This window comes from Alternaria arborescens (genome assembly GCF_004154835.1).
Source record: "Alternaria arborescens strain FERA 675 chromosome Unknown contig_3, whole genome shotgun sequence".
Lineage (NCBI taxonomy): Eukaryota > Fungi > Ascomycota > Dothideomycetes > Pleosporales > Pleosporaceae > Alternaria > Alternaria arborescens.
The window spans coordinates 797,351-819,887 of NW_021167858.1; the positions used below are offsets into that span (position 1 = coordinate 797,351).

Below are 22,537 nucleotides of genomic sequence, written 5' to 3' on the forward strand. Positions count from 1 at the left end.
ACCCGCGCAATTTCCAATACTCTCTCCGCATACTCTGTTACATTTGGTCTTTGTAATCACTCAAGCTATCAGTGGCATCATTCAGAACCGTATTACTGAGCTAAGTGAAAACCTCGTTTTACTTTTCCATTATCGTGGCCGCTGACCTGTAATCATGCGTGAATGCCTGCTACGCGAAAGCTCGACCGCCCACTAAGAGGTATCAATCACGGGTCTGGTAACTCGCTTCCATGGAACACACCCTATTACACAATAACTCAGCCAATCCTTCAATCATAAGAAAATTGTCAAAGCACATTCACTCCTGGATCGGCGCGCGCGCCCCTCCGTTGCGTACCAACGCAACCCCACGCTCTCACTGTTGTAATCCTAGAAATCCTTACAAGTACCCTCCTATCCTGACTTTACCGACTCACCTCAAATTCCACCCACTCTGCAACCAGCCATCTCGAACTAGAAGTTTTTCGAATCGAAACTAGCACGAATCACATACCCGCACGATCCTCAGCCACAATGTCGCTTCCCGCGAACATTAACACCGCGGCTAGAACACCTTACTCGGAGGCAGCCAGTCTTGAGCATTACAGTAGTAAATCGGTGAATGAGCTTAAGATTCTGGCTAAGATTCATGGCATTCCTGATGGTGCAGAACCGAGGGACATTGTCGCGATTCTGATGGAGAAAGATCGAGTGAACGGTGTGTGGCCTGGTATGTTTGAGGATCCTGAAAAAGAAGATACCAAAGGTTCGCGTGTCGCGCCAGTCAAGCAGACCTCAGAGGAGACTGAGACACGTTCTGAGACCAACATCGCCACTAGAGGACAATCCAAATCTGCTTCAGTTGCTACCGTCCTCAATAACGATAAGATCGCCGAAACTCCAACAGCCGCCATGGCCACGACAGAATCCGAGAACGATACCGCTATTCCCATATCGCAGTTGAGGAAAGAGTGGGATGGATTATGGGGCCCGCCTTTCGCTTTCTCCAAGGTCGCTCCTGTCGACCCGAAGTCGCAAGGCACTTCTATAGCTACCGCCGGATCCACCCCTACTAGGTCGAAGTCGCCCGTTTCTCCCGTTTCTTCTGCATCTTCTGCTTCGTTGAAGTCGAATAGGTATGACGTTCTCGCAACCGAGGAAAAAGAGCTTGTCGAACCAGAGGAGCTGTTGACCGATGCAGTCGAGGAGGATACTCCTGCTGCGAAGATGAGTATACAGAGCGCACCATCTGTACATGGGGAGTCTCTCGCTACTCAAACATTCTCACACCAAGTTGACGGGGAAAAGAACGTACATCTGGCGAATGAGAATGCTGACGTTGGTGAGAAGACCAAGAAGAAGGGGAAGCGTGGCAAGAAGGGCGGAAGGAAGGTTAACAAGGCCAAGACCGACGCTGCCCAGTCTGCTGCGACTGAGATTGTAAAGACTGAGCCATCGACGTCCGATGCTTCCATCAGTTCGAAGCAGGCTGAAGATGTTCCGCTGCCAGTTTCGCCAGCCAAGGTAGAGTCCACTGAAGGCCAGGTGGAGTCTACGCTCGAGGTCTCTGGACCGCTTCCCGTTGTTCAGGAGAATGATGGGGCCATTGTCGAGCCCTCGACGTCGGTCGCACCGACAGAGATAGAAGAACACATCGAGGAACAAACCATTGCTGATCAGTTCAGGCTCATCAATGTTGAGGATACTGAAGGGTCGCTATTGCCTATCGAAAGTCCGATCTCAGAGCAGTCTGCTGCCTCTCCACCCGTGGCACCATCTGAGCCAACAGTAGAGTCATCCGAGAAGGCTCCCATACATATCTTCCCTGTCGCTCCTCCTGTACCACTGCCTTCTACTGAAACTGCACAACCTCCTACACCCGGCAAGACGAAGAACCAGAGGCGCAACGAAAAGCGTAAGGAAGACAAGCAGGCGGCGACATTGTCAAACATATACGACGTCCTCATGTCTGAGCAATCCGCCAATGCGTCAACACCAGATTCACCTGATAAAAAGGAGGATGAAAACAAAGACAATAGCGAGGGTACTGCTCCAGCAGCCAAGAAGAAGAAGCGTGGCACAAAAGGCGGCAAGAAGGCGCAGGCGCAGAAGAAGCACCAGCCTGTATCGGTCGTCGAAACTATGGCTACTCCTATCGCCGAGACGGTTGCTGGACCCGTCGTCCAGACTGCTGTTGCAACCAAGATTCAGCCGATCCATCTGGCTTTGGGTGCTGTTGTTGCGATTCTTGCTGGTGCTGTGGGAACTTGGGCTATGATTCAATAGAAATGCGGAAGGATAAAAAGGGCGTGCTTTGTCTTTCGGTGATATCGATGGGAATATTTGAGGCATTGGTTTAGAACAACCCCGTACAATGACATTCTGAGTCTCTGGTGCTTGGGGGATAATGCCTATAAGGACATAGTAATTACATTGACGTTTCTAATGATGTACACGTGCATCGCATGTCTATGCTTAACGTCACGTACAAAGTACGGTCGCAAAAGGAAGGAAGTCGAATCAAGCGTCTGTAGAATCCTAGCGAGACTTGCGCGAATAATTTGAAGGGGTAGATGGGTTTTCTTAACGTAAAGTCTTACGTTCTTGGACTCGGCTGGATGAGATGGCTACGGCTGAATTGGACGCACTAACACATGATGGGCCTTTTGCGGTCATTTGAAGTACCGTTAACACTACACCGTACAATGGGAGCCGTCGATGAACAGTCATCTCGCATGTTGAAAAACCTGAACATCGACGTAACTTACGTACAACGACATCCACGACACCACAAGCGAAGCCACGAGTTAACCATGTGAAATAAATACCCCCACAGGGCAAGGAAGCGCGCACCTGCATACAGATGAGCCCGCTGGCCAATCACAAGCCTTCGTACAGCGGGAGGGTCGCACGCTAGTCTGCAGCCAGAAGGCTTGTAGGAACACTCGCACTCCGCGACCACGACATCGTCACAATGCGCGAATTATCCCCCGCTTGGCAAACACCGGCAAAGCAAGTAAAATATGACCTACGTTACTTTCACAGGCGGTATATCCGCCGCAATAGGCAAAGGCAGGCCCATCATGACTTGCCCACCAGTGGCTGAGCAGCCCGCTGATCGTGAGGGTGATAAATGCCTCATACAAACATTATCCTTTGTGACCAGACCGCATTACATTGCATTGCCTTCCTACCTAGAGCTTCTACCCCTCTCGAGACATCTCCCAATCCTTTGGTAAACGAGCTCTGTATTTTGAGTTCTTTTTGCTGCTCTTTTGGCATACCGTTAGTTCGCTTATTCGCCCTTGCGTCTCGTTGCTGCACTGCACGTATACGGAAATCCCTCAACTTCATTTCTGAAAGTTCTTTTCGAAACGAGAAGAGACCAGCATGTGGAAGCCACCAATAAACTTCATTACGCTGCATTGTAAGTTCTGCATACGGGTGCTTGCCTGGTCCAAGAGGGGTGGCATCGCTAACGGCATGAAGATGCCTACATTCTCAGTTTTGGCATCTTAGCTTTGATCATCATCTATCCCTATGGCAACCTTTCCGCTATCGATGCGTACTACTTTGGTGTCAGCGCGTCAACCGAATCTGGGTTGAATCCGTAAGTTTCACTGGCATGTGCTAGACTGGCTTCGTGCTGACAGTGAACTAGTGTTGATGTCAAGGCTCTCAAAACGTACCAGCAAATCTTCGTTTACATCACACCCATCGTTACAAACCTGGGATTTGTTAATGTCATTGTCGTCGTTGTGCGACTACGTTGGTTTAGTCAGAAGCTGAAGGGTGTCGGTATGTCAAGCTTCGTCCTGTCTTTACGTCCAAAGCTAACAGCTCAACAGCAGCGGCACACACTAGACCTAGGAGCTCCCGACTGTCTATCAGTCAGGTCCAAAAGACTACCAATACTTCCGATACACGAGAGCTTGAAGCAGGTCTCACTGGCGAGACAGTCTCGGAGAAGAAGCCTGTGCCTGTTTCCACTGTAGAGAATTCGAACGATGAGCCTTCTGCTCCCCGCATCACGTTTGCACCCGACCCTCGACACACTGCCAAAGAAAAAGGCACTTTGTACATTCCTAGCCCACGAGAACGCGAGAATGGTCAGCCCATTACTTCGATGTCCGATGATGAAGACGAAGATGAAGACCGTATCAAGCCCGTCGCAGAATCAAGCTATACACGACGTCGCAACCTGTCAGAGACCAGAAGCATGAACACTCGAACCATGAGTAAGGCAAAGTCCGTAGATCGCGCTGTGTCATCCATATTCGTGCTCGGAAGTACCGCAAGCACCCACCGTCGTAGCGAAGACAAGCCACGGAGAGAACCCACCATCGATCTGGCTTCCATGACTCGAGAAGAGCTAGGTGGTGTTGAGTACCGTGCGTTGCGCGTCTTGCTCAAGGTCACGGTCGGATACTTTGTCGGACTACACACGTTCGGAGTCATCTGCCTGCTCCCATGGATTCATATGGCGCCAGCAAAGTACCAAGACTACCTTGCTTCACAGGGTCAAGACAAGACATGGTGGGCGTTCTACTCAGCGCAAACCATGGTCGATAACCTCGGCCTGACACTTACGCCAGACAGTATGATAACCTTCCGTGACGCAACCTGGCCGATGCTAGTGATGTCGTTCCTCGCATTCGCCGGTAATACTTTCTATCCCGTCTTCCTGCGCCTCGTCATCTGGACCATCTACAAGCTTGCCCCTACGAGCTCCTCGCTTGAAGAATCGACACGCTTCCTACTCGACCATCCGCGAAGATGCTACACACTGCTTTTCCCTGCCACTGCAACCTGGATCCTAGCCTCCATTCTCTTCGCCCTGAACTTCATCGACACTCTGCTCATCGTTGTGCTCGATCTAGACAACCCAGAAGTAAACGTCTTACCTGTCGGGTCCCGCATCCTCGCTGCCATCTTCCAGTCTGCATCGTCTCGTCACACCGGTACGTCGACGTTCAACCTTGCGGCTGTCAACCCAGCTGTACAGTTCAGTCTCCTTGTCATGATGTACATCTCCATCTACCCAATCGCCATCTCTATCCGTATGAGCGAGAGCTACGAGGAGAAATCTGTGGGTATCTATGGTGCAGATGAGAACCTGGATGAGCAGAAGGGAAGTAAAACATACTTGATCAGTCATCTACGGAATCAGTTGAGTTTCGATCTATGGTACATCTTCCTGGGCGTGTTTTGTATCTGTATTGCAGAGAGTGATCGGATCATGAGTCGAGAAGATTGGGTAAGTTGGACATCAATTTTATTCACTGGGATTCATGTGCTAACCTATTATCAGGCCTTCTCCGTCTTCGCTATCTTCTTCGAAGTTGTCTCTGCATACGGCAACGTCGGTCTTTCGCTTGGTCACCCATCCAACCTCACCTCGCTGTCTGGACACTTCAATACCTTCGGCAAAGTAGTCATTTGCGCTATGATGCTGCGTGGTAGGCACAGGGGTCTGCCGTATGCCCTCGATCGGGCCATTAATCTGCCTCACGATCTTATCACGGATGATAATGAGGGCGAAAAATACAAAGACGAGGATGCGGCGACATCGGAGGCCGTGAGCGCAGACGATATTCGGGGAAGGAAGATGATAAAGAGCTTTACACAGTAAGATTTAGGGTCGACTTCGTACGTTTCGGATGATTCGGGTGTATATATTAAAGTAGACAGCTTCGCATATTTAAAGACATGTTCAAGAAGCATACGCACGTGTATGTTAGATCATGACAGGTTCATAACATGGTATTGGGTAAGATAAATGGCATTGTATCGCAGTATATGTAACTTATACAAGTTCTCATTCTATTCGTTGACAAAGAAAGGATAACAAGAGAATATTGTAGGAGAAGGACGATGAATTAGGGATGCTAAACTCAGAAAAGCTCAAAAGAGATCCCAATTGAAGCCACCATGTCGAAAGTTCGAACCAAGGTTGGGACGGTGCTCACGACCAAGTGTCGAGCCGTACCCTTCATCGTTTCCCACACGGCGAGAAGCATCTCCACTACGGGCTGCACTGCTACGGAAAATTCCTCCACCCGAGATCTCTGGACGGCTATAGTCATCGTAACCACGGTCGATTCGAAACGAGGTCGACCGCGAGGTGTCGCGAGAGTTCGCCGCATAAGATGGGGTACGATCAGACAATGTACCGCCCATGTTTGACGCGCTGAATTGGCGTGTCGCCATCGACGGCTGTTCGAACCGAGACGTACCCAGAGGACTTACCGAACGATAATCATCGTAGGCATGCTTATGAGTGAAAGCGCGAGGACGCTCGGAGGCGCGGATCGGGCTCACGTCACGGTAATTGTACCGGTTGTCATATGGCTCGCGCTGGGAAGCAGCACGATGCAGAGTTGAGTTGTCAGATTCTTCACGGCGTGAAGTAGTCCTGTAATCGCCATAAGGCATATTGAAGGGTTCATTGAGCCGGCTAGAGCTGGATCTACCATAGTTATCGTAACCGCCGTGTGTATAACGGCGGGAAGATGATCGGTCAGAGCGAAAGCCGGAGCCGAATAGATTGCCGAAGGGAGTCATGTTGCTGGGTTGTTGGGTTTTCAAAGTCTTTGATGATGTGAATACCGTTGTAGTATGTGAGCTATGTCATGACTTCCAACCAAGGAGCAATACTGAGAAATTCTTTATAGTCGCCCGCATGTTGTATGTTGTAGCAAGACAGTGCGAGTGAGACCATGGTGTTGATGAACTATCTCGTGAGTAGCTGTGTCTTGGAGGTGAAAAAGTATTGTGAATTTATACATCCGTAATGTGAAGAAACCCATATCGTGAATGCATGATGCCATCGGAGAAGTGAGTGAGGGAAGATGATTTCTTGAAGAAGAAAGATTATTCCGTTACAACACAAGATGACGCGAAGTCTGTCAGGTGATTCAATCTATATCCAGTCGACATTGGGTAATTTTGTTGGGAAGCGATGGGCGTTGGAGCGAGTCACGATGAGACTGAGTGAAAAAGGTAAAAGCTTCAGTACATTCGGCGGATCGCCGGCTTTGCCTTCTATATCATCTCTCACTCGCTTCTTGGAAATCCATCGATGAGATCTTCATTGCGCATTCATACAAGGCGGACAGATGTGCTTGCTGAACAAAGCACTGCCCGGCTTCGAATGGCCCATGGTGGAAAGCGCTGCGCTGATGTAGAATTGCGACCTGCCCTGTATAATTCACGCGTCCAGGGTGTAATATAAGGAATAATATTGAATTTCATCTTGAATGCTCCAAACTTGTACACACAACCCAAGCTTGATCTACAACTGCACGCGAGGAGATCTAAAGATCATCTCGTTGCTCTCTGCTCCGCCGCTTTCTCAGTGCAGTCCTCCTATTATCAAGCTCATACTGCAGCCTCTTTTGATTGAGAGTAAGCTCTGCAATCTTCTCTCTGTTCGTATAAATGGAGATCAAAATTCCGAAAAGTGATAGTTCTTGTTCTTCCGTATACTCGCCCGGATTGACACCCAGGCTTTCATGAGGATCGGGCGGTGGATCTGCTGACTCAAATTGTGACCAAGGCTCAACGTGGGTGTGGTCTTGCTCTGGAATTTGCGACGTCTCTCTGCTTCGTGATCCAGCTAGCCGCTCTCTCATCTGCTCCCGGGGCGAAATCGCACGGCTTTGTCTTCCCTGAAGCCGTAGCGGTGGCGTTGAACCGCGTGGTAGCTGAGTCCTTGACGGATGGTATCGTGGGGCGGCGTGGTGGTTATCCTCCTCGAAATCGGGAAGAATTTCATCCCGCCGCCGTGGTGATTGTCGCTCTGGTTTAGATGCATAACCTCCCCTATACCGATCATCGTTTTGTTCTCGCGATAGTGATCTACTTCGGCTCCTCGAACGTATATGGCAACTATTTGTACGATCATGATGTCGCATCGCGCGTTCACGGGATCTCGCCCTGTGATGGCCTTGCTCATGCCGCTCCTGACCACGCATCCTCTTTCCAGGGAGCCTCTCGTCAGACGACGCGGAACGACGTCGATTCCGAGACTCCGGCATGGGTTTGTTTCGTCCCGGATCAAGCCTGTCAATGCGTTCTTGATGTTCGATCAAAGGGGAGAAAGATGAACGCCTATCATCCATGAAGCCTCCTGCGACAGAGCACGGTCCGGTACGCATGTGATTACGTCTGTCGTATCCTGAATCCTCGGGAGAATCACGATCAGGTTCGGTATCTGAAGGAAGCGGAGGTGCATCTCTTAACGACTTTGGTGCACTAGGTTTTGTGGTTACCACGGGCTTTACCGACTCTGTGTGACGTGAAGAGCGATGCGTAATGTACTCACCAGAAGGTTTTGACGGCGTTGCTGATGCTATCCGTGCCTTGACTTCTTCTAAAGTTCTCTGGTCGGCCGGGCCGAGTTGATCATTCAACATTGCTGCGTCTAGGGTCCTCGGCTTTCGTTCCTGGGGATGATTTCTGTCGCCGTTCTGATCTGTGCGAGAGCGTTTCATGAGGGGCTCGCCGGTTGTTTCGCCGCCCCCAAACGGTCGTTTTATAGTTTTCATCGGGACCTGTGAGTCAGACGATTGTGGTTTGTCGCGTGCTGGAGTGACGCGTAGGAAACCATTCTTCTCCTGGGGCGGCGACCTCTGGGTTGACTGTAGGTTATCTGCCATAGCGATACGAGGGGAGATGACACAAGGTACTAGAAGGCCTGCGATGAGTTTGTGTTGGGTAGCGTTTTAATGCTCGCTCACTTCCTATTCACGATGGAATCTTTGTTCACTACTCGTCTTTGGCGCACAAACGCTCACCCTCTTTGACAGTTTACCCAGCAACGATAACGTGAAAAGCAACAAAGGCTTCGCTGAACTCGCCGCCCACGGCTAGTTTCGATCTGGATGAAAGCTCTTGAAGCTGTCGAGCGAGTATAGTGAACAATGGTTTCGTTCAAACTCTTGTTCTCACCGCTACCCAATGCTTGTGTCTCTTTCGCAGACTTGATAAGCTCTCTGCCAAGGTCGATGAACTGCACAAGGTTGGTGAATAGGCCGACTGCTGTTAGGGCTTCCTTGGCGGTAATCCTACAGGACTCAAAGTTCCATGTGAATAACGATGAAGATACTTGAAGTGGGAAATGAAGCTCGCGTCAGGGAGCCCGTTATCGTACTACCCTTCACAGGGTAGCGACATCATCTTCGTTCTGCCTGTAACGTGACGTGAAGCATCACAAGGTATGTTTGAGTAAAGCCGAATGTCGAGTGAAGAACGTGAGGAAACTGCCCTCTGTGCACACTAAAAAATATGCTCCCCGTTCCTCGTGCATGTATGTAATCTATACATGTATCAAAATTCTTACCTGATATCCTCCTATTCGTAATCAGGTTGCTGGCGGCGTGACCAGCCCATCGCATTCCTCCGCCGGGGTATCTTCCTCCTGCCTTTCTATCCTTCGTGACTTTGCTCCAATCGCACCGCCAGGGTGGTTCGTCCTAAACACAGTCTTTGTCTCGTCTTGATGCAGTGCCTCTGCAACAGTCAATGCCAGCATATCGCCCACTGCAATTGTGACAGTCGTACTCGTTGTTGGCGCGCAGACGCCAAAGGAGACCTCCTCTAGCTCGTGTATGGGCGCGGGCAGCAGTATGGAATTCGGTCGATCGTCGAGGAGAGGACATTCTGAGGGTTTCGTATGTGATGTGATGGCGAGGATAGGCGTGTGGGAAGGTATGTGCTCGAGGAGGGCCATGAGCTCCGCTGTCTTGCCAGAGTAGGATATGAACATGATTGCATCATTCTGTTCTCCGTCAGTATGTTCCTTGTTGCATAGGCATCAAAATGACGACTCACCTTCCTGATGTCACCGAGATCCCCATGCAGTGCCTCAGCAGCATGCATAAAGGAGCTCGCTATACCCAGGCTCTTCATGGTCGCAACCATCTTGCGCCCCACTAAGCCACTCTTTCCAACTCCGCATATTATGAGCTTGCCGCCGGTCTGGTTAACCTTTGTTAAAACCTCGACAGCGCGTAGAAGACCATCGCGCGCCACATGGTCTGACTCGTACAAGAAGGTTACTTGCGACAGGGCGGTAGCAGCGGTCGAGAGCACGTTGACAGCGCGCGAAAGAAGACGCGATCCTTCTGGATCGTTTGCGGCTAGCGGCGGGGTAAGTGGCTGTGTATCTGAATCTGCTCGTTTTCTCTTCAGCGAGGCTGGTGGGGGAGATGTGTGTGATAGTGGAGTGGTATCAAATGTCGCGGTCATGTTGGTGTGAATTGTGGGAGATCGGCGAACGTGGACGCAAGGTCGACTGGTATATCAACAAGTCCCTGGCGATCTATGCGACAGGTCTACACATATGCGATCTAGATTAGTCTTCCTCGGGCAGCATCGGAGACGAATCCTAGTTTAGTAGGCGTAATACACTTGGAGTAGCATCTCGATGCGACACCAACACCAGACGGAGTTCTAGCTACAGGCCAACCGCACCTCCGTAAAGGTAATTCGTCGCATGCCGGCCTCGAAACAGGATTCAGCCCTCGTCTGTATTCTCGGAAGACACCAGAAGGCCGAGGGCGCGAACCAGACCCTTGTTGTAGTAGTCTATGTTGATAAAGAAAAAAGGATGGCGATATTAGCGCTAACGCGATGACATGCATGCAGCATGGACCCGAGACTAGTCCGGAAGCGAAAATAGCCGTTGTCATCAATCGAGGCCAACCATCAAACCACGTTTCTGTCACTGTAGCGTCTGATCGTGGGAGAAAGTCGTCCATGCTTAAGGTAGGGAACTACATACGCGCGTAGGCGGAAGCCGGTAGGTCCCGTTATGCTGAGCCTGGAGCGGCCTCGGTGAGTTTTGCCCTGCGTGACCCCATACAAACCAACCCCTCCTCCACCCCGTCGAGCTTTGTCATGCCCAACTCCCTCCTGTACAGCGCTTGCGCTTGCTCACTGCCGGTCAAGAGCACCATCCATCGGAGATTTTCCATGCCGACGCAGATCTCGCGACAACATGCAATCAGCCATTTGCCGATTCCATGGCCTTGATGTTGGGGCAAGATGTAGACGTCGGTGAGGTAAGCAAGCGTCGTGTAGTCGGTAACCATGCGCCCCATCCCAATCGGCGTTTTGATATCGTTCGAGACGGTGTAGAGACCGAGGGTGAGACTGTTATCAAGCATCGTTGACAGCGCTGTGAAAGGGAGCGGTTTTGCCCAGAACATTGCGTCTGTAGCGAAAGCTTCCTGGACGAAAAGGTGCGGAAGGAGCGATCGATCGGAGGATATGAGGTACGTAGTCGAGTCGACCGTGCGCGTCCATTCAAATGTTTTGTTTTCCATCTTGTCCTTCGATTTGTGATGCGATACGTATCGTTGCGGGTGTAGGTGAGTATCTTTCATATATACCTTTTGAGTCACTAAATCCCCTGTCGGCGATATTGGCGATCACGCGCCGTAGACGCCGACACTACCAGACCACCGACAGCGTGACAACTTCACCTCCACCTTGGAAGTCGGACACTGAGCAAAACGTCGATGATCTATTCATCGAACGCACGATCGCATGAGAGTGTAGCGGGGAGAAAACGCAAGCTACGAGCACCAACTCCTTTCTTCTGCGGCTGTCCGCTCACTTAAGGAAGATCTATGGAACACGACAAACAAGAGAAGGAAGCTTTTCAAAGATGCCATGGAGTATGCCAAGTTCTTCGCCTCTACCTACCTGTACTATCATGCAAAACTCCCAAAAAGCAGAGCAACATGACTCAAGTACCGGAGCCGGGTGTTGATAGCGATCGGAATTCAGTCTCTACCAGACTCCCAAGCGACGACGCGGTCTTGCTCCAACCCTCCACAACGTTATGTAGGTCATTCCTTAAGCGGCAGTATACATTCTTCAGACCTCATGTTGATACAAGAAGTGAGTTTGATTGGGGATAAAACCTCTAATGTTGTAACCCGTTCTCCTGCGAAGTCACCAACCGGTTCGTCTTCATAAGCGCAGTAAAAGAGAGACCCGCCAAATAATGGTAAGCTCTCCCACAGGGTCACAGACAGATGTCTTGCAAATTGCTCGAAGTGTATGCGAAGCACGATAGAGATTCTGAGTATCCTCATGTCGCAAAACTTAGGTATAGTGGTTATCAGTAAGCGTGTCACGACTTAGGACTGCGGGGTAATTCAACGCGCGATCACGTGAGGACACTGCCACTCATCCTTGGGAGTGTACTCATACTGATGTGACTGACAAGCCGGATAAGTCAGAAGGCTTCGCTCAAAGATCTGGTCTGCCGGTGATACGATCCTTCTTGGGTTAAAATACAGCTGGTCCGTCGTGCGGAGTCTTGCTCCGCCCGATAACCGACCCCCCAATACTAGATTACTTCTATGGTTGCTTCGCGTAATGCTGACGGGGCTTCATGCCGCCCCATGCGCATGTATTGACAGCTCAACCACTCGTTCGTAAGAGACACTATTCCAAGTCTAGGATCGTATGCCTTTGCTAGCTCAATCTTAGAAAGTAGCAGCCGGCGGGGACATTGCACCTTCTAACACCTCGAAACGTCGGTTCGTACGAGACCTTGGTCTACTTATCTAGATAAAGACCAGATATCCCACCTGAAGGAGTGTAGGGATAGGTTGACGACATTCAACGATCCGATTTGCGTGCTCGGTACGCACATTGCGTGATCTGACCCCACCTCGAGCGAGACTCATACATGACATGGGTTGAATCGATATATGAGTCTCTCTTCTCCCTAGCATACTCGCAACCAAAGGAATTCAAACTTTCTATCCAGTAAAGCAAATATGACGGCGCCAACGAAGCAAGAGTATCCTGCGCCACAGACCAAGACAGGTGCACTTGATGCCGGCTTCAAGTTTGAAGAAACGACCCCTGTCATCGGTCGAGAGTATCCTAATGTTAACATCGTCGAAGACATCCTGAACGCTTCTAACGCCGACGACCTCATTCGAGATCTTGCAATTACAAGTAAGTCTCTTATACCCGTCTATCCTTGACGAATAGCGGTCTGACCCGAAACTAGTCTCTGAACGTGGAGTTGTCTTCTTCCGAGCTCAAGACAACCTCACCAACGACTTACAAAAAAGCCTTGTTCATCGCCTGGGCCAGCTGACGGGAAAGCCTGCTGACTCCACTCTGCATATTCATCCAATTTTGAACAACACTTCTGAATTCGGTGTGGACGATGCGCAAATAAGCACAATCAGCTCCCTCGGTCGTAAAAACATCTTCAAACATGAGGACCATCGTCGGCCGAGTGGTTCACGTCGCTACGACGCTGCGCAGTGGCATTCGGACATCCAGTTTGAGCCAGTTCCGGCTGACTATACCTCACTCCGCCTGACAGAACTACCAGAGACGGGAGGCGACACACTCTGGGCTTCTGGATATGAAATCTATGACCGCTTCTCTAAAGCTTACCAGACTTTCTTCGAGGGTTTAACTGCAACCTTCGTCGGGGACGGCTTCATTCGAGCCGCTGATGCAAACCCAGAGAAAGTCAAAATCTACGAGAAAGAACGGGGTAGTCCAAAGAACGTTGGGAGATCGTTAAGTGCTGTACATCCAGTAGTGCGCACAAATCCTGTGACGGGATGGAAGAGCATCTTTGCTCTTGGTCCGTTCCCCAGGTACATCAACGAGCTTCATGAAGAAGAATCGGCAGAATTGTTGAAGAAGTTCCGGTCTGTGATAACAGAGAATCACGACCTCCAAGTCCGCTTAAAGTGGAGGAACAAGAACGATATCGGTAGGCGCCCGTGGCAACTCTTGACTTTTCGTAAAGCTCTTACTTACCAGTTCTAGCTATCTGGGACAACCGCAGTGCCTTCCACAGCGCAACTTTCGATTATGATGATCTTGGTGAACGCTTTGGTAACCGAGCAGTAGGTATTGGAGAGGCTCCCTACTTCGATCCAAACAGCCGATCTAGAACGGAAGCTTTGGCGGAGAAAAAGGTTGTTGCCATTGGACATGGAAAGAATGGCATTGCGAAGTCGGAGACGGTGTCGGCATAGAAGGCGCTTGTGTGTTGGGTGGCAGTAGAAGAACACAAGTGGTGTGTGCGACAATGCACTCGAGATGCTCAGGAGAAAACAGTAGATAGCGATGAGGTTGGTGCGCGGAGCATGTCACCTCCGTGACAAATAAGACAAGGCGAAGTTCCGTTTCTGCAGATGACGATCCGAAGCCATCCAGGTTCCAAAGTTCATATATAATGAATCAGATATGAATTAATGAGGTGGCTGGACCCTGGCGTGAGAGCCTCGGTTTCAAAACCTTGGGCACGCTAAGCCATGACGCCATCACAGGGGGATCGCACACTATTCATCTCTTCTACACCACTTAGGTGGCATCTTTTCAACGGTTACTAGCTCATCGTTATTGCAACTCTTTGGCGTATCGATCAGACATTATTCATTGCTATGGTATTCATCTAGCTTTTGTTTTCTTTTGTCTTTGTTCCACTTAGATGGATATCCACCTTCCCATCCACGTATCCACGATCTGCTTCGCCTCATCGACCAGACCCATATCTAACAGCAATTGGGAAGTGCCGCGCACGGCCGAGTCGAGCGCTGAGAAGATCCAAGCGTGTGTGTAACTTGTGTGCTCTCCGATGAAGATGGACTGGTGCTCGGTCTTGTAGTAGGCAGGCAGGAACAGATCTTGCTGGCCAACGAATGGGGATGCCCACGCACCAGCCTGGTGCTCATCGAACTCCCAGCACTGGCGCTCGTATGCACCAGTCCACTGCTCCGCAGCCACCTCACCATGGACCTCTATCATCGCCCGCTGGACCATGGCCACGTGGTCAGTTGTGCTGAGCGCACCAACTGAGCGAGCTAGGGTACCGGAAACGTACGATCCTAGGATGACGCCGGGGCCGGTTGAGTTGATCTTGTACGCAGGGTAACAGACGCTGCCGATACCTGCAATATCGACTGAGCCGCAGCCACCGATGATGGGTGGTGAAAGCTTCTCCCAGAAACGTGTCTTGTAGTGTAGAGAGACCTTGCATGACGGCGAGTAGTTCATCTCGCTGATGGCACGCGACAAGAGTGAAGAATACTCAGGAAGATCCCAGAGTCTAACTTTCGAGAACGGTACCGCGACGACCGCATAGTCGTACTCCTCGCTCTCCGGCTCCATTGCAAGAGGATCCTGGCGCCATTGCACCGCAATCTTGCCGGTGCTCTCATCGTGCTTGAGGCCAGTCACCTTGCGGCCCAGCGTCAGACGGTCCCGAACATGAGGGTAGAAGGCGCGAGGAAGCGACTCAAGACCCTTGTCGATCGTTCGCCAAGTCGTGGCGCTGAAGTATGCCGTCTCGTATTCCCAAATTGGTGCGTTTTCGAGGCCAGTAACGTAGTCGACGACATTGTCGCTTGCGTTGAGCGCATACTTCATGTATGCTGCCTCAGACCAATGGAACAAGCCTTTCTCTACAGCGTTCTTGTGAGCTTTGTAGACGTTGGCATAAATTTCGCGTGCGGCCTCCCGATCGTACCCAATGAAGTCATCAAGCGCTTCTTCAACGTGCTCCACAGTCTCCTCGTCCGGGCCTTCAGCCGCAGGCAGCGTGTAGGCCGTCGCGTTGTTCTTGATCTGAGTTGCGCTAGGAATGCGTCCGTTAGGCAGACGGAATCCATTCGAGTTGCCGGGCACATTTGGGCTTGATTGGATCCAGGGGATGAAGTTGACAGCAAGGCTGCTGGTGTTGCCTCCATTCATTTGGTTGAGGACATCACCGAGCTGGAAAACCATCTTGTGGTCCTGAATCTCTAATGTCTCGTTCGTGTCTGGGTAAGTGGTTGAGACTGGAAATCGCATAGGGCCCATCTCCTGATACTGATATTGCTCAGGTGTGCTGCCGGCAAGGTATTTCGTTCGAATACGTCCACCGATACGTTGTGATGACTCGGTGATGTGCCAGTCGTGGATGCCTACCGAATCGAGGAGAAGACTTGTCATCAAGCCAGACATACCTCCTCCGATGATGGCGATCTTTTTGCTCTTCTCAACCGCGACGTATGAGGCATTGTTCTGCTTTGCCTGCATGTATGCAACACCGTCGAACCAAGGACCCATCGCATCGGCTATGTCTGAGATCTCTTCCCGCTTCTTTGGTGGATGGTGGATTCTGACAGGCGCTGAGCGACCGATCAATGCGGACCCCGAGTAAGCATGTAAACATCCGCCGTGAACGGCGTCGTCCGGTACGATCCAGACAAATCGCTCGGGACGGCCTGATCGCTTGATGTAGTGCGATGCCACATCATGATGGCCATCCGTATGGCTCTTCATGTCGCAATCGCCATATACCAGGCGGACCTCACCCTCGAAGTCATCTTCTCCGTAGCCGACATGGACGTTGTGTACCGAGTTCGATGTAACCGTCAGGGGCTTGAAGAAGAGGAGGTCTGATCGAGGGGTGACTGGGCTGGAAACAGCACCACCAGCTAGAGAGAGGGCAGCCGATGAGGCTGTTAGAAGACCCTTCATCTTGGCGTAAGAAAGGGGTGAATGTGATGAGGATAGTAACTTGAAGAGAAGGGAAACATCGTCTACTCAAATACCGACCTCGTTCGACACCACGGCGAGCAATGCCTTACAGGCTTACAACTTTTTTTCGATTCTCGTTGGTCACCAAACCTTATCGTCCGTGTCGTCGTAGGGCGTGGCTGTGGTCCTCGGATCATGTCGTTGCGACGGCCCGTCCGCCGCTGACAGGACAGGACGTCTATGCATTCGGCCGCGATAAGAGCATTGCTGTAAGGCGTAGCTATGCGCGACTTCGACAAATATTCTCGTAAGATGGGGTCGTGTCGCGTCCAAATCCCCGTTACAGTTGACCCGCAGTATGCCTCGAAGCGAAGTGCAGTAGCGCACCGTATGACGGGTGATAGTGTGGAGATTCAGCTTGCGGAAGAGATCGGCGTTGCGGAGTGAGGTTTCTTTACCAACGGAAAGATAACAAACATCGGATAAAAAAGCATCCCGGCTCAGCCATGACCATCATTCCGAGTTGTATCGGCACCGACACCAGTAGTCTCGTATGCGACTTTACGATGTTACTGTACCTTGGACGATCCACTGTGGTCCTTGTTGGTGTCGGAGGCAACAATCGCTTTCACATCTCCGCAAAGAGAAGGATTCACATTCGATACGCATAAAGAGAATATACTTGGAATAGAGCATACCTGCGTAGGTGGCCATGTTTCATGCTGCTCATGCACACAAGAAGCGTATTTGGAGTATTGCATTCTACCTTGGACGCGACCCTACACTACGTCGATTTTTTTAAGTGGGGCTAACCCAGAAGCATGAGTCGGGCATGCGGTTCGACAGAACGTGGCATGGAGTCTTGTCCGGGAGCAGTATCAAGAACTCGGAGGATAAGGCTTGTTGCTTTACCGTATAAAAGTTCGGACAGGGGTCTGGATCCTCTCGGCAAATAAGGTGGCCAGCGGCAAGCCATGGTAACCCCAGGTGGAGCTCTGCGATTGCGATAACGCAGACACACGACGGCTAGCCTAAATCCCGACTCTTATCTCGAATCCATGCAGCCTTTATCTCACGTTACGTCAGGACAAGAGCGCGCTTCGCAATGCACGCGTTAAACGCACAGTATAAATGCGAAGATATCTCGGCGCCCAGGCGAGCTACATCTCCTACGGCCCTTCTTGCGATAGTTTAAGTCGCTCTGCTCCACAAGACCTCGCATGCTATCCTCCTTCCTTTTCTAGTGCATTCTGGATATCTGCGGATTCTGTAACCCCACGATCACAGCCGAAATGGTTGGGCGAAATGCTGCCACCTTGGGTGTAGTGTAGGTAATATTGTTCCTGGTGGACATTCCGGTACCTTGGAGCCGGCGGCGGATTCAAAAATGATTACAAACAGGTCTGACTGTATCGTGGGACATCAACCGTGGCTGTATTCCAACAGTATTGACTGCATTTTGGAACGACATTGGCAGCAAGCCTTACCTGGTGCATGGATACTCGCAGCTCTTGGAAGTCATGGCGGTCGGTACAATGCGGACGATGAACTTGACCGAACACGAAAGAGTTGGGAACTGATGATCCGCCAATGTTGGCGACGCTTATAAAACCATAGACAAACCGAAGGTGATTGAAGTACTCATACCATAATATTCAGCTCTTGACGTCTACGTTTCTCCAAACTCCACGTGCTGTAGTCCGATCACATCATGGTATCCTTCACGGCTCTCGTTACCACTTTTCTCGCAGTTGCTGGTGCTGCAATCGCCACGCCAACGCCAAAGCTCGCTGAACAGCCGGTGGTAACCTATCTTGGTACCCAAGGACCTATTCTTTGTATGTCGTGCAGGCTATTTCACCTAAACAGAATCTGATAATTGTCAAGCAAGCGGTGCATGGACATCTAAGGGCATAGTCTACACCTCGGGAACCGTCCCTTCGTTCAATGGAACGATTGTATCAGGCGGTATTGAAGCTCAAACGGTACACAAATCAACTCTCTGCTCAGCTCCTCATGTCATACTCACCCAAGCCAGGCTCAAGTCATCAAGAACATTGCCGTTATCCTCGAGGAAGCTGGCACATCATGGGACTATGTCATGAAGACTACTGTTTTTCTTGCCAACATGTCAGACTACACAGCTATGAACGAGGTCTATGCTGCTATGCTACCAAGTCCGAAGCCTGCACGTACCGCTGTTGAGGTTGGCAAGTTGCCGGGCAACTTTTTGATCGAGGTTGAGGCTATCGCTGCCATTCCGGACTCATGAGGTTGTAGAACATGGAAGAAAAAGAGATAGAACCTATCGAAACTCTCCAGGCTAAATTAGGCGAAGAATCGAAAACTATCACAATCGATACAGTGAGGCCCTCAATCATCATACGGGCGAACGACAGTGCTGTCCCGTGACCTTGCAGCTGTACAACTTGTCAATGTTCCATTATTTCAACTAGCGATACCCACGACAAGAGAAAAAGCAATGCTGTGGATGTGTCAAGTGCGGAAATGTCTCCGCTTACTTGTCGGTCACCAATGACGTCGAAATGTGGGGTAGCGCTACCTCACTGAATGCCACCATGCCTAGGTAATACTGAAACACTTCAACGTGTTACAGATCCTGCCAGTAATCACCAAGACTCCTGCTGCAGCGACTACATACATCAAAGATGCCTGAAATACAAGACCACGAGGGCAAGCCCGTTCGCCATCACATGGCGCGGGTAAATGGCATCCGCTTACATTACATCACATCCGGATCGGGACCACCTCTACTCCTACTACACGGCACACCTAAAACACATTACTACTGGTATCGCATCGTGCCTTTGTTGACGAAAAAGTTCACAATCGTCGCCCCAGATCTCCGTGGATTCGGTGCAACTGACAAACCGCCTGCCAGCGAAGGTTACGATGGTCGGACAAACGCGACAGACATGGCCGAATTGATGCACCAACTAGGGCACGGAAAGTTTGCTGTCCATGGCGAGGATCGGGGCGCAACGTATGCCTTCTGTCTTGCAGGACTTTATCCCGAGCGGGTAACCCATCTTTCTTTCTGCGAGATGCTGCTTTCCTACGCCCTTACCAAGCAAACGTTCTTCACACGCAAGAACATTGCTGCTCAGTACAATCAAAGTGGTGTTTGGAACTGGCATATCCCCTTCTTCTGGCTGCCGCATGTACCGGAGATGTTGATCCAAGGGAAGGAGGAAGAGTTTTGGACACATTTTATGAAGGCAGAGTGCTATAATCCTAGTGCATTGGATCAGGTAGCCGTCAATGAGTGGGTGAGGTGTTTGAAGGCACCTGGCGGGCTGAGGGGTGTCTTGGAGAGTTATCGGGCGCATTGGGTCAATGTAGACGTTGAAGAAGAGATATTGAGCAAGGAGAAGTTGAAATGTAACGTTATGACCGTGGGAGCCCCTGAGTAAGTTTATGATAGTGCATGGTTTGCGGAGGCGGCTAACGGGATCTAGGTTCTTCGGGCCGCTTGTCAAAGAGCAGATACAGTCTGCTGTCGAGAAAGTGCATATTGCGGAGGTTTTTGAGGAGTGTGGGCATAGCCTAGCACTTGAACAGCCAGAGAAACTTGCCAATCTTCTAAAGAAGTTCATTCTTTGATTCAAAGATCAATGTGCGCCAATATGAAGCGCCGCATCACTCTTTGAGCAACAGCGCTTTGCATATGAACTGTTCGTCGGTGTCTTATAGTAGGCATCACTAGGTATACATTGCATTAATTCCTACAGCGACCACACTGAGGTACCTAATCCCAAGCATCCATCAAACTTGACATCATCAGTTTCCTCCAATCGGTGCACCCACGCACTCAATTCCGAGGTCCTATATTGATCATACTCTCCACCATCACTTGCCTTTAGCAGTCCTTATATCCACAGAAATCGGTTCTACAACGACCTTTGTATTGAGGAGATGTCAAACATCGGCAGATCTCGTCGCTAGCTTATGTCTAAAAAGTCAATTAGAATAGAAATTATGATGGTCGAGCTTGGATGCCACTTACCTGGCGGCACTTGAGGTAGTAGACAAAGCACGGGAAGCACCCAAGAATCCCCAAGTTGTCGTTCGCAACGGCGAGAGTGGAATTTGAGGTGGCGTTGATAGATGTTGGGGCTGCAAGGGCAGTGGTGACAATGAAGGCGGCAAGGGCAGTCGGAAGATGCATGACTGGGAGCCGACTTAGAAGTCAATCTGCTGGGTAAGTGTTGAGTCGAGAAGTGAGGTGTTAGAATATGACCTGTTGGGTCAATTCTGTAAGTGGACGACAGGATGAGAATTGGATCAGAGGCTCATATTTCTATACCGCAAGATTCCAAAGGTGGGATATGTTCCGCCACCACTAGCGCGGTGCGTGCCTGGACTCTGAGGTGTTCACTAGTAAATTGCAGTCGCAAACGAGGACTGTTGACAGCTGCCACGATTTATGCACTTGTGCAGGAGTAGTATGGAGACATACGAAGGAGCTGATCTTCGTCAGATTGTACCTGACACCTATGTCTACGCTAAAGGTACACACAGTATTTCACATCAACGTACTGGAACACAAAGTATGTTGTATACCTGAGAAGCGTAGTATACCTAGGGTGCATCGTAATTGAAAAGAGTCTCTTGGTGTACATTTTGGCTGGTCGACATCGCCTGTCATAGTGAACTGATCGGGCGTCAGCGTGGTATGCGTTACCGTCCTGGTCCTACGTGTTTGACTCGTTTGTGGTTCCAACGTTCTCTAGTATACGTTCTGGCTCGATGCGGATGCATCGTTTGGGATCTGCATTTCTATAACTGGTTCTCGTGCAAACACGGGTGTACCACCTTATCCGTACCCTTCGACGCGAAAATGAATGTGTTATGGACTTCTGACTAAGTTTATAACGTCTTTCCGAGTCTCCCGAGCAAGATAGCAACATATTGGGATGCTGAATCATCATATACATGTGAAGGCTGCTGGCTGTACGGAGTTGGCGCATGCTAAAGCTGAAAGCTGCTCTTGTGAGACCTGTGGACCGGGCAACAAGCTCTCCACCCTCCAAATCATACCACTAGATCGCGAAATTCCTGGAATCGTGTCCAGATGTGACGTATCAGGGGCGACCGTGTCCTGATAATGATGCGCCTCACAACACGCTTGCGACCCAGTCATTCGCATGGTCGAGGGAGACGAAACATGAGTCACATGGAAAGTGGCATGCAGAGGGCTTGGCAAGCTTGAGTGAATGTGATGTGTTGAGTCATAGGACATGATCAACGTATCAAGAGCTGTGAATCGGCAGGTGCATATCGAGACATGTGTGAAAGCACCCCATGGACAACCTTGGAGAAGAAAATCAGTCACGTGGACGCTTATCGATTAGCTAGCGCCGGAACAACACACCTCCATGACCCAGGAAACGTCACCCCACGACGCGTGCCATAGTTGCCTTCTTTCTTCTATCTGCCCATCGTGATCTGTCCAATTGCCGACGCTGCCTGTTTCCTCTCTCGTCAGACGTCTGCGTGCACCTCACGAATTCTGATTTGGTGACACGCGTGCGTCACGTTTGTATCCCCGATACAATCACTCAGATCCAACGCGTGAACACATGATCGACCCCTACCTCGCTCGCCGCTGATGCAACCGATCCGTACAAAAAGCTCTAGCACAGATTCAGACAGGATATCTGTCTTCGAGTAGGTGGAAGCCCATCCCTCGATGATGCGATAAGTCGGCCTCGGAGGATCGTGCGGCATGTGCGATGGGTGTGCACCGACTCGATAGAGGATAGGTTACCCACAACCTCAAGTATACATGCAGAGAGCTGAGGTTGAAATCATCAAGCTGCGATAGATATTTTATGGAGCGCACCATGTTGGACGGTCCATCTAGGTAGCGGAAAAGAGCGAGGAAGCCTCGGGACGGGGCAACTTGCATCAGAACGGCGGCTGTGCTATGCTCCTTGTGCGTGTCCACCGAGTTCCGCATTTCGATTGGCGCATTATACGACGCTGGTAGTGTGCGAAACTTCTGCCTGAGGCG

The 22,537-nt window shown here is 50.5% G+C and overlaps 10 protein-coding genes across 10 annotated transcripts; 5 read left to right on the forward strand and 5 right to left on the reverse strand.

The window, feature by feature from the left end:
- Positions 1–513: 513 nt before the first annotated feature.
- On the forward strand, positions 514–2,265 carry AA0111_g1748 (hypothetical protein; the record flags this gene model as incomplete). Its single annotated transcript, XM_028647441.1, has 1 exon — positions 514–2,265. The coding sequence occupies one exon, from the start codon at positions 514–516 to the stop codon at positions 2,263–2,265; it is 1,752 nt and encodes a 583-aa protein (XP_028510795.1).
- Positions 2,266–3,369: 1,104 nt separating this feature from the next.
- On the forward strand, positions 3,370–5,611 carry AA0111_g1749 (Low-affinity potassium transport protein; the record flags this gene model as incomplete). The annotated part of the gene is made up of 5 exons (XM_028647442.1): positions 3,370–3,406; positions 3,469–3,589; positions 3,641–3,777; positions 3,828–5,236; positions 5,291–5,611. 5 exons carry the CDS (start codon positions 3,370–3,372, stop codon positions 5,609–5,611), a joined length of 2,025 nt encoding a protein of 674 aa, XP_028510796.1.
- Positions 5,612–5,883: 272 nt separating this feature from the next.
- Positions 5,884–6,543, reverse strand: AA0111_g1750 (hypothetical protein; the record flags this gene model as incomplete). Its single annotated transcript, XM_028647444.1, has 1 exon — positions 5,884–6,543. One exon carries the CDS (start codon positions 6,541–6,543, stop codon positions 5,884–5,886), a length of 660 nt encoding a protein of 219 aa, XP_028510472.1.
- Positions 6,544–9,343: 2,800 nt separating this feature from the next.
- Positions 9,344–10,230, reverse strand: AA0111_g1751 (hypothetical protein; the record flags this gene model as incomplete). The annotated part of the gene is made up of 2 exons (XM_028647445.1): positions 9,344–9,760; positions 9,814–10,230. The coding sequence occupies 2 exons, from the start codon at positions 10,228–10,230 to the stop codon at positions 9,344–9,346; spliced, it is 834 nt and encodes a 277-aa protein (XP_028510471.1).
- Positions 10,231–10,793: 563 nt separating this feature from the next.
- AA0111_g1752 (hypothetical protein) lies at positions 10,794–11,309 on the reverse strand (the record flags this gene model as incomplete). Its single annotated transcript, XM_028647446.1, has 1 exon — positions 10,794–11,309. One exon carries the CDS (start codon positions 11,307–11,309, stop codon positions 10,794–10,796), a length of 516 nt encoding a protein of 171 aa, XP_028510456.1.
- A 1,470-nt stretch (positions 11,310–12,779) lies between these two features.
- AA0111_g1753 (hypothetical protein) lies at positions 12,780–14,012 on the forward strand (the record flags this gene model as incomplete). The annotated part of the gene is made up of 3 exons (XM_028647447.1): positions 12,780–12,963; positions 13,019–13,744; positions 13,801–14,012. The coding sequence occupies 3 exons, from the start codon at positions 12,780–12,782 to the stop codon at positions 14,010–14,012; spliced, it is 1,122 nt and encodes a 373-aa protein (XP_028510473.1).
- Positions 14,013–14,463: 451 nt separating this feature from the next.
- Positions 14,464–16,500, reverse strand: AA0111_g1754 (L-amino-acid oxidase; the record flags this gene model as incomplete). Its single annotated transcript, XM_028647448.1, has 1 exon — positions 14,464–16,500. One exon carries the CDS (start codon positions 16,498–16,500, stop codon positions 14,464–14,466), a length of 2,037 nt encoding a protein of 678 aa, XP_028510475.1.
- A 1,711-nt stretch (positions 16,501–18,211) lies between these two features.
- On the forward strand, positions 18,212–18,772 carry AA0111_g1755 (hypothetical protein; the record flags this gene model as incomplete). Its single annotated transcript, XM_028647449.1, has 3 exons — positions 18,212–18,338; positions 18,388–18,485; positions 18,539–18,772. The coding sequence occupies 3 exons, from the start codon at positions 18,212–18,214 to the stop codon at positions 18,770–18,772; spliced, it is 459 nt and encodes a 152-aa protein (XP_028510474.1).
- A 397-nt stretch (positions 18,773–19,169) lies between these two features.
- Positions 19,170–20,124, forward strand: AA0111_g1756 (hypothetical protein; the record flags this gene model as incomplete). The annotated part of the gene is made up of 2 exons (XM_028647450.1): positions 19,170–19,930; positions 19,980–20,124. The coding sequence occupies 2 exons, from the start codon at positions 19,170–19,172 to the stop codon at positions 20,122–20,124; spliced, it is 906 nt and encodes a 301-aa protein (XP_028510477.1).
- Positions 20,125–20,467: 343 nt separating this feature from the next.
- AA0111_g1757 (hypothetical protein) lies at positions 20,468–20,689 on the reverse strand (the record flags this gene model as incomplete). The annotated part of the gene is made up of 2 exons (XM_028647451.1): positions 20,468–20,473; positions 20,528–20,689. The coding sequence occupies 2 exons, from the start codon at positions 20,687–20,689 to the stop codon at positions 20,468–20,470; spliced, it is 168 nt and encodes a 55-aa protein (XP_028510476.1).
- Between the last annotated feature and the right edge of the window lie 1,848 nt (positions 20,690–22,537).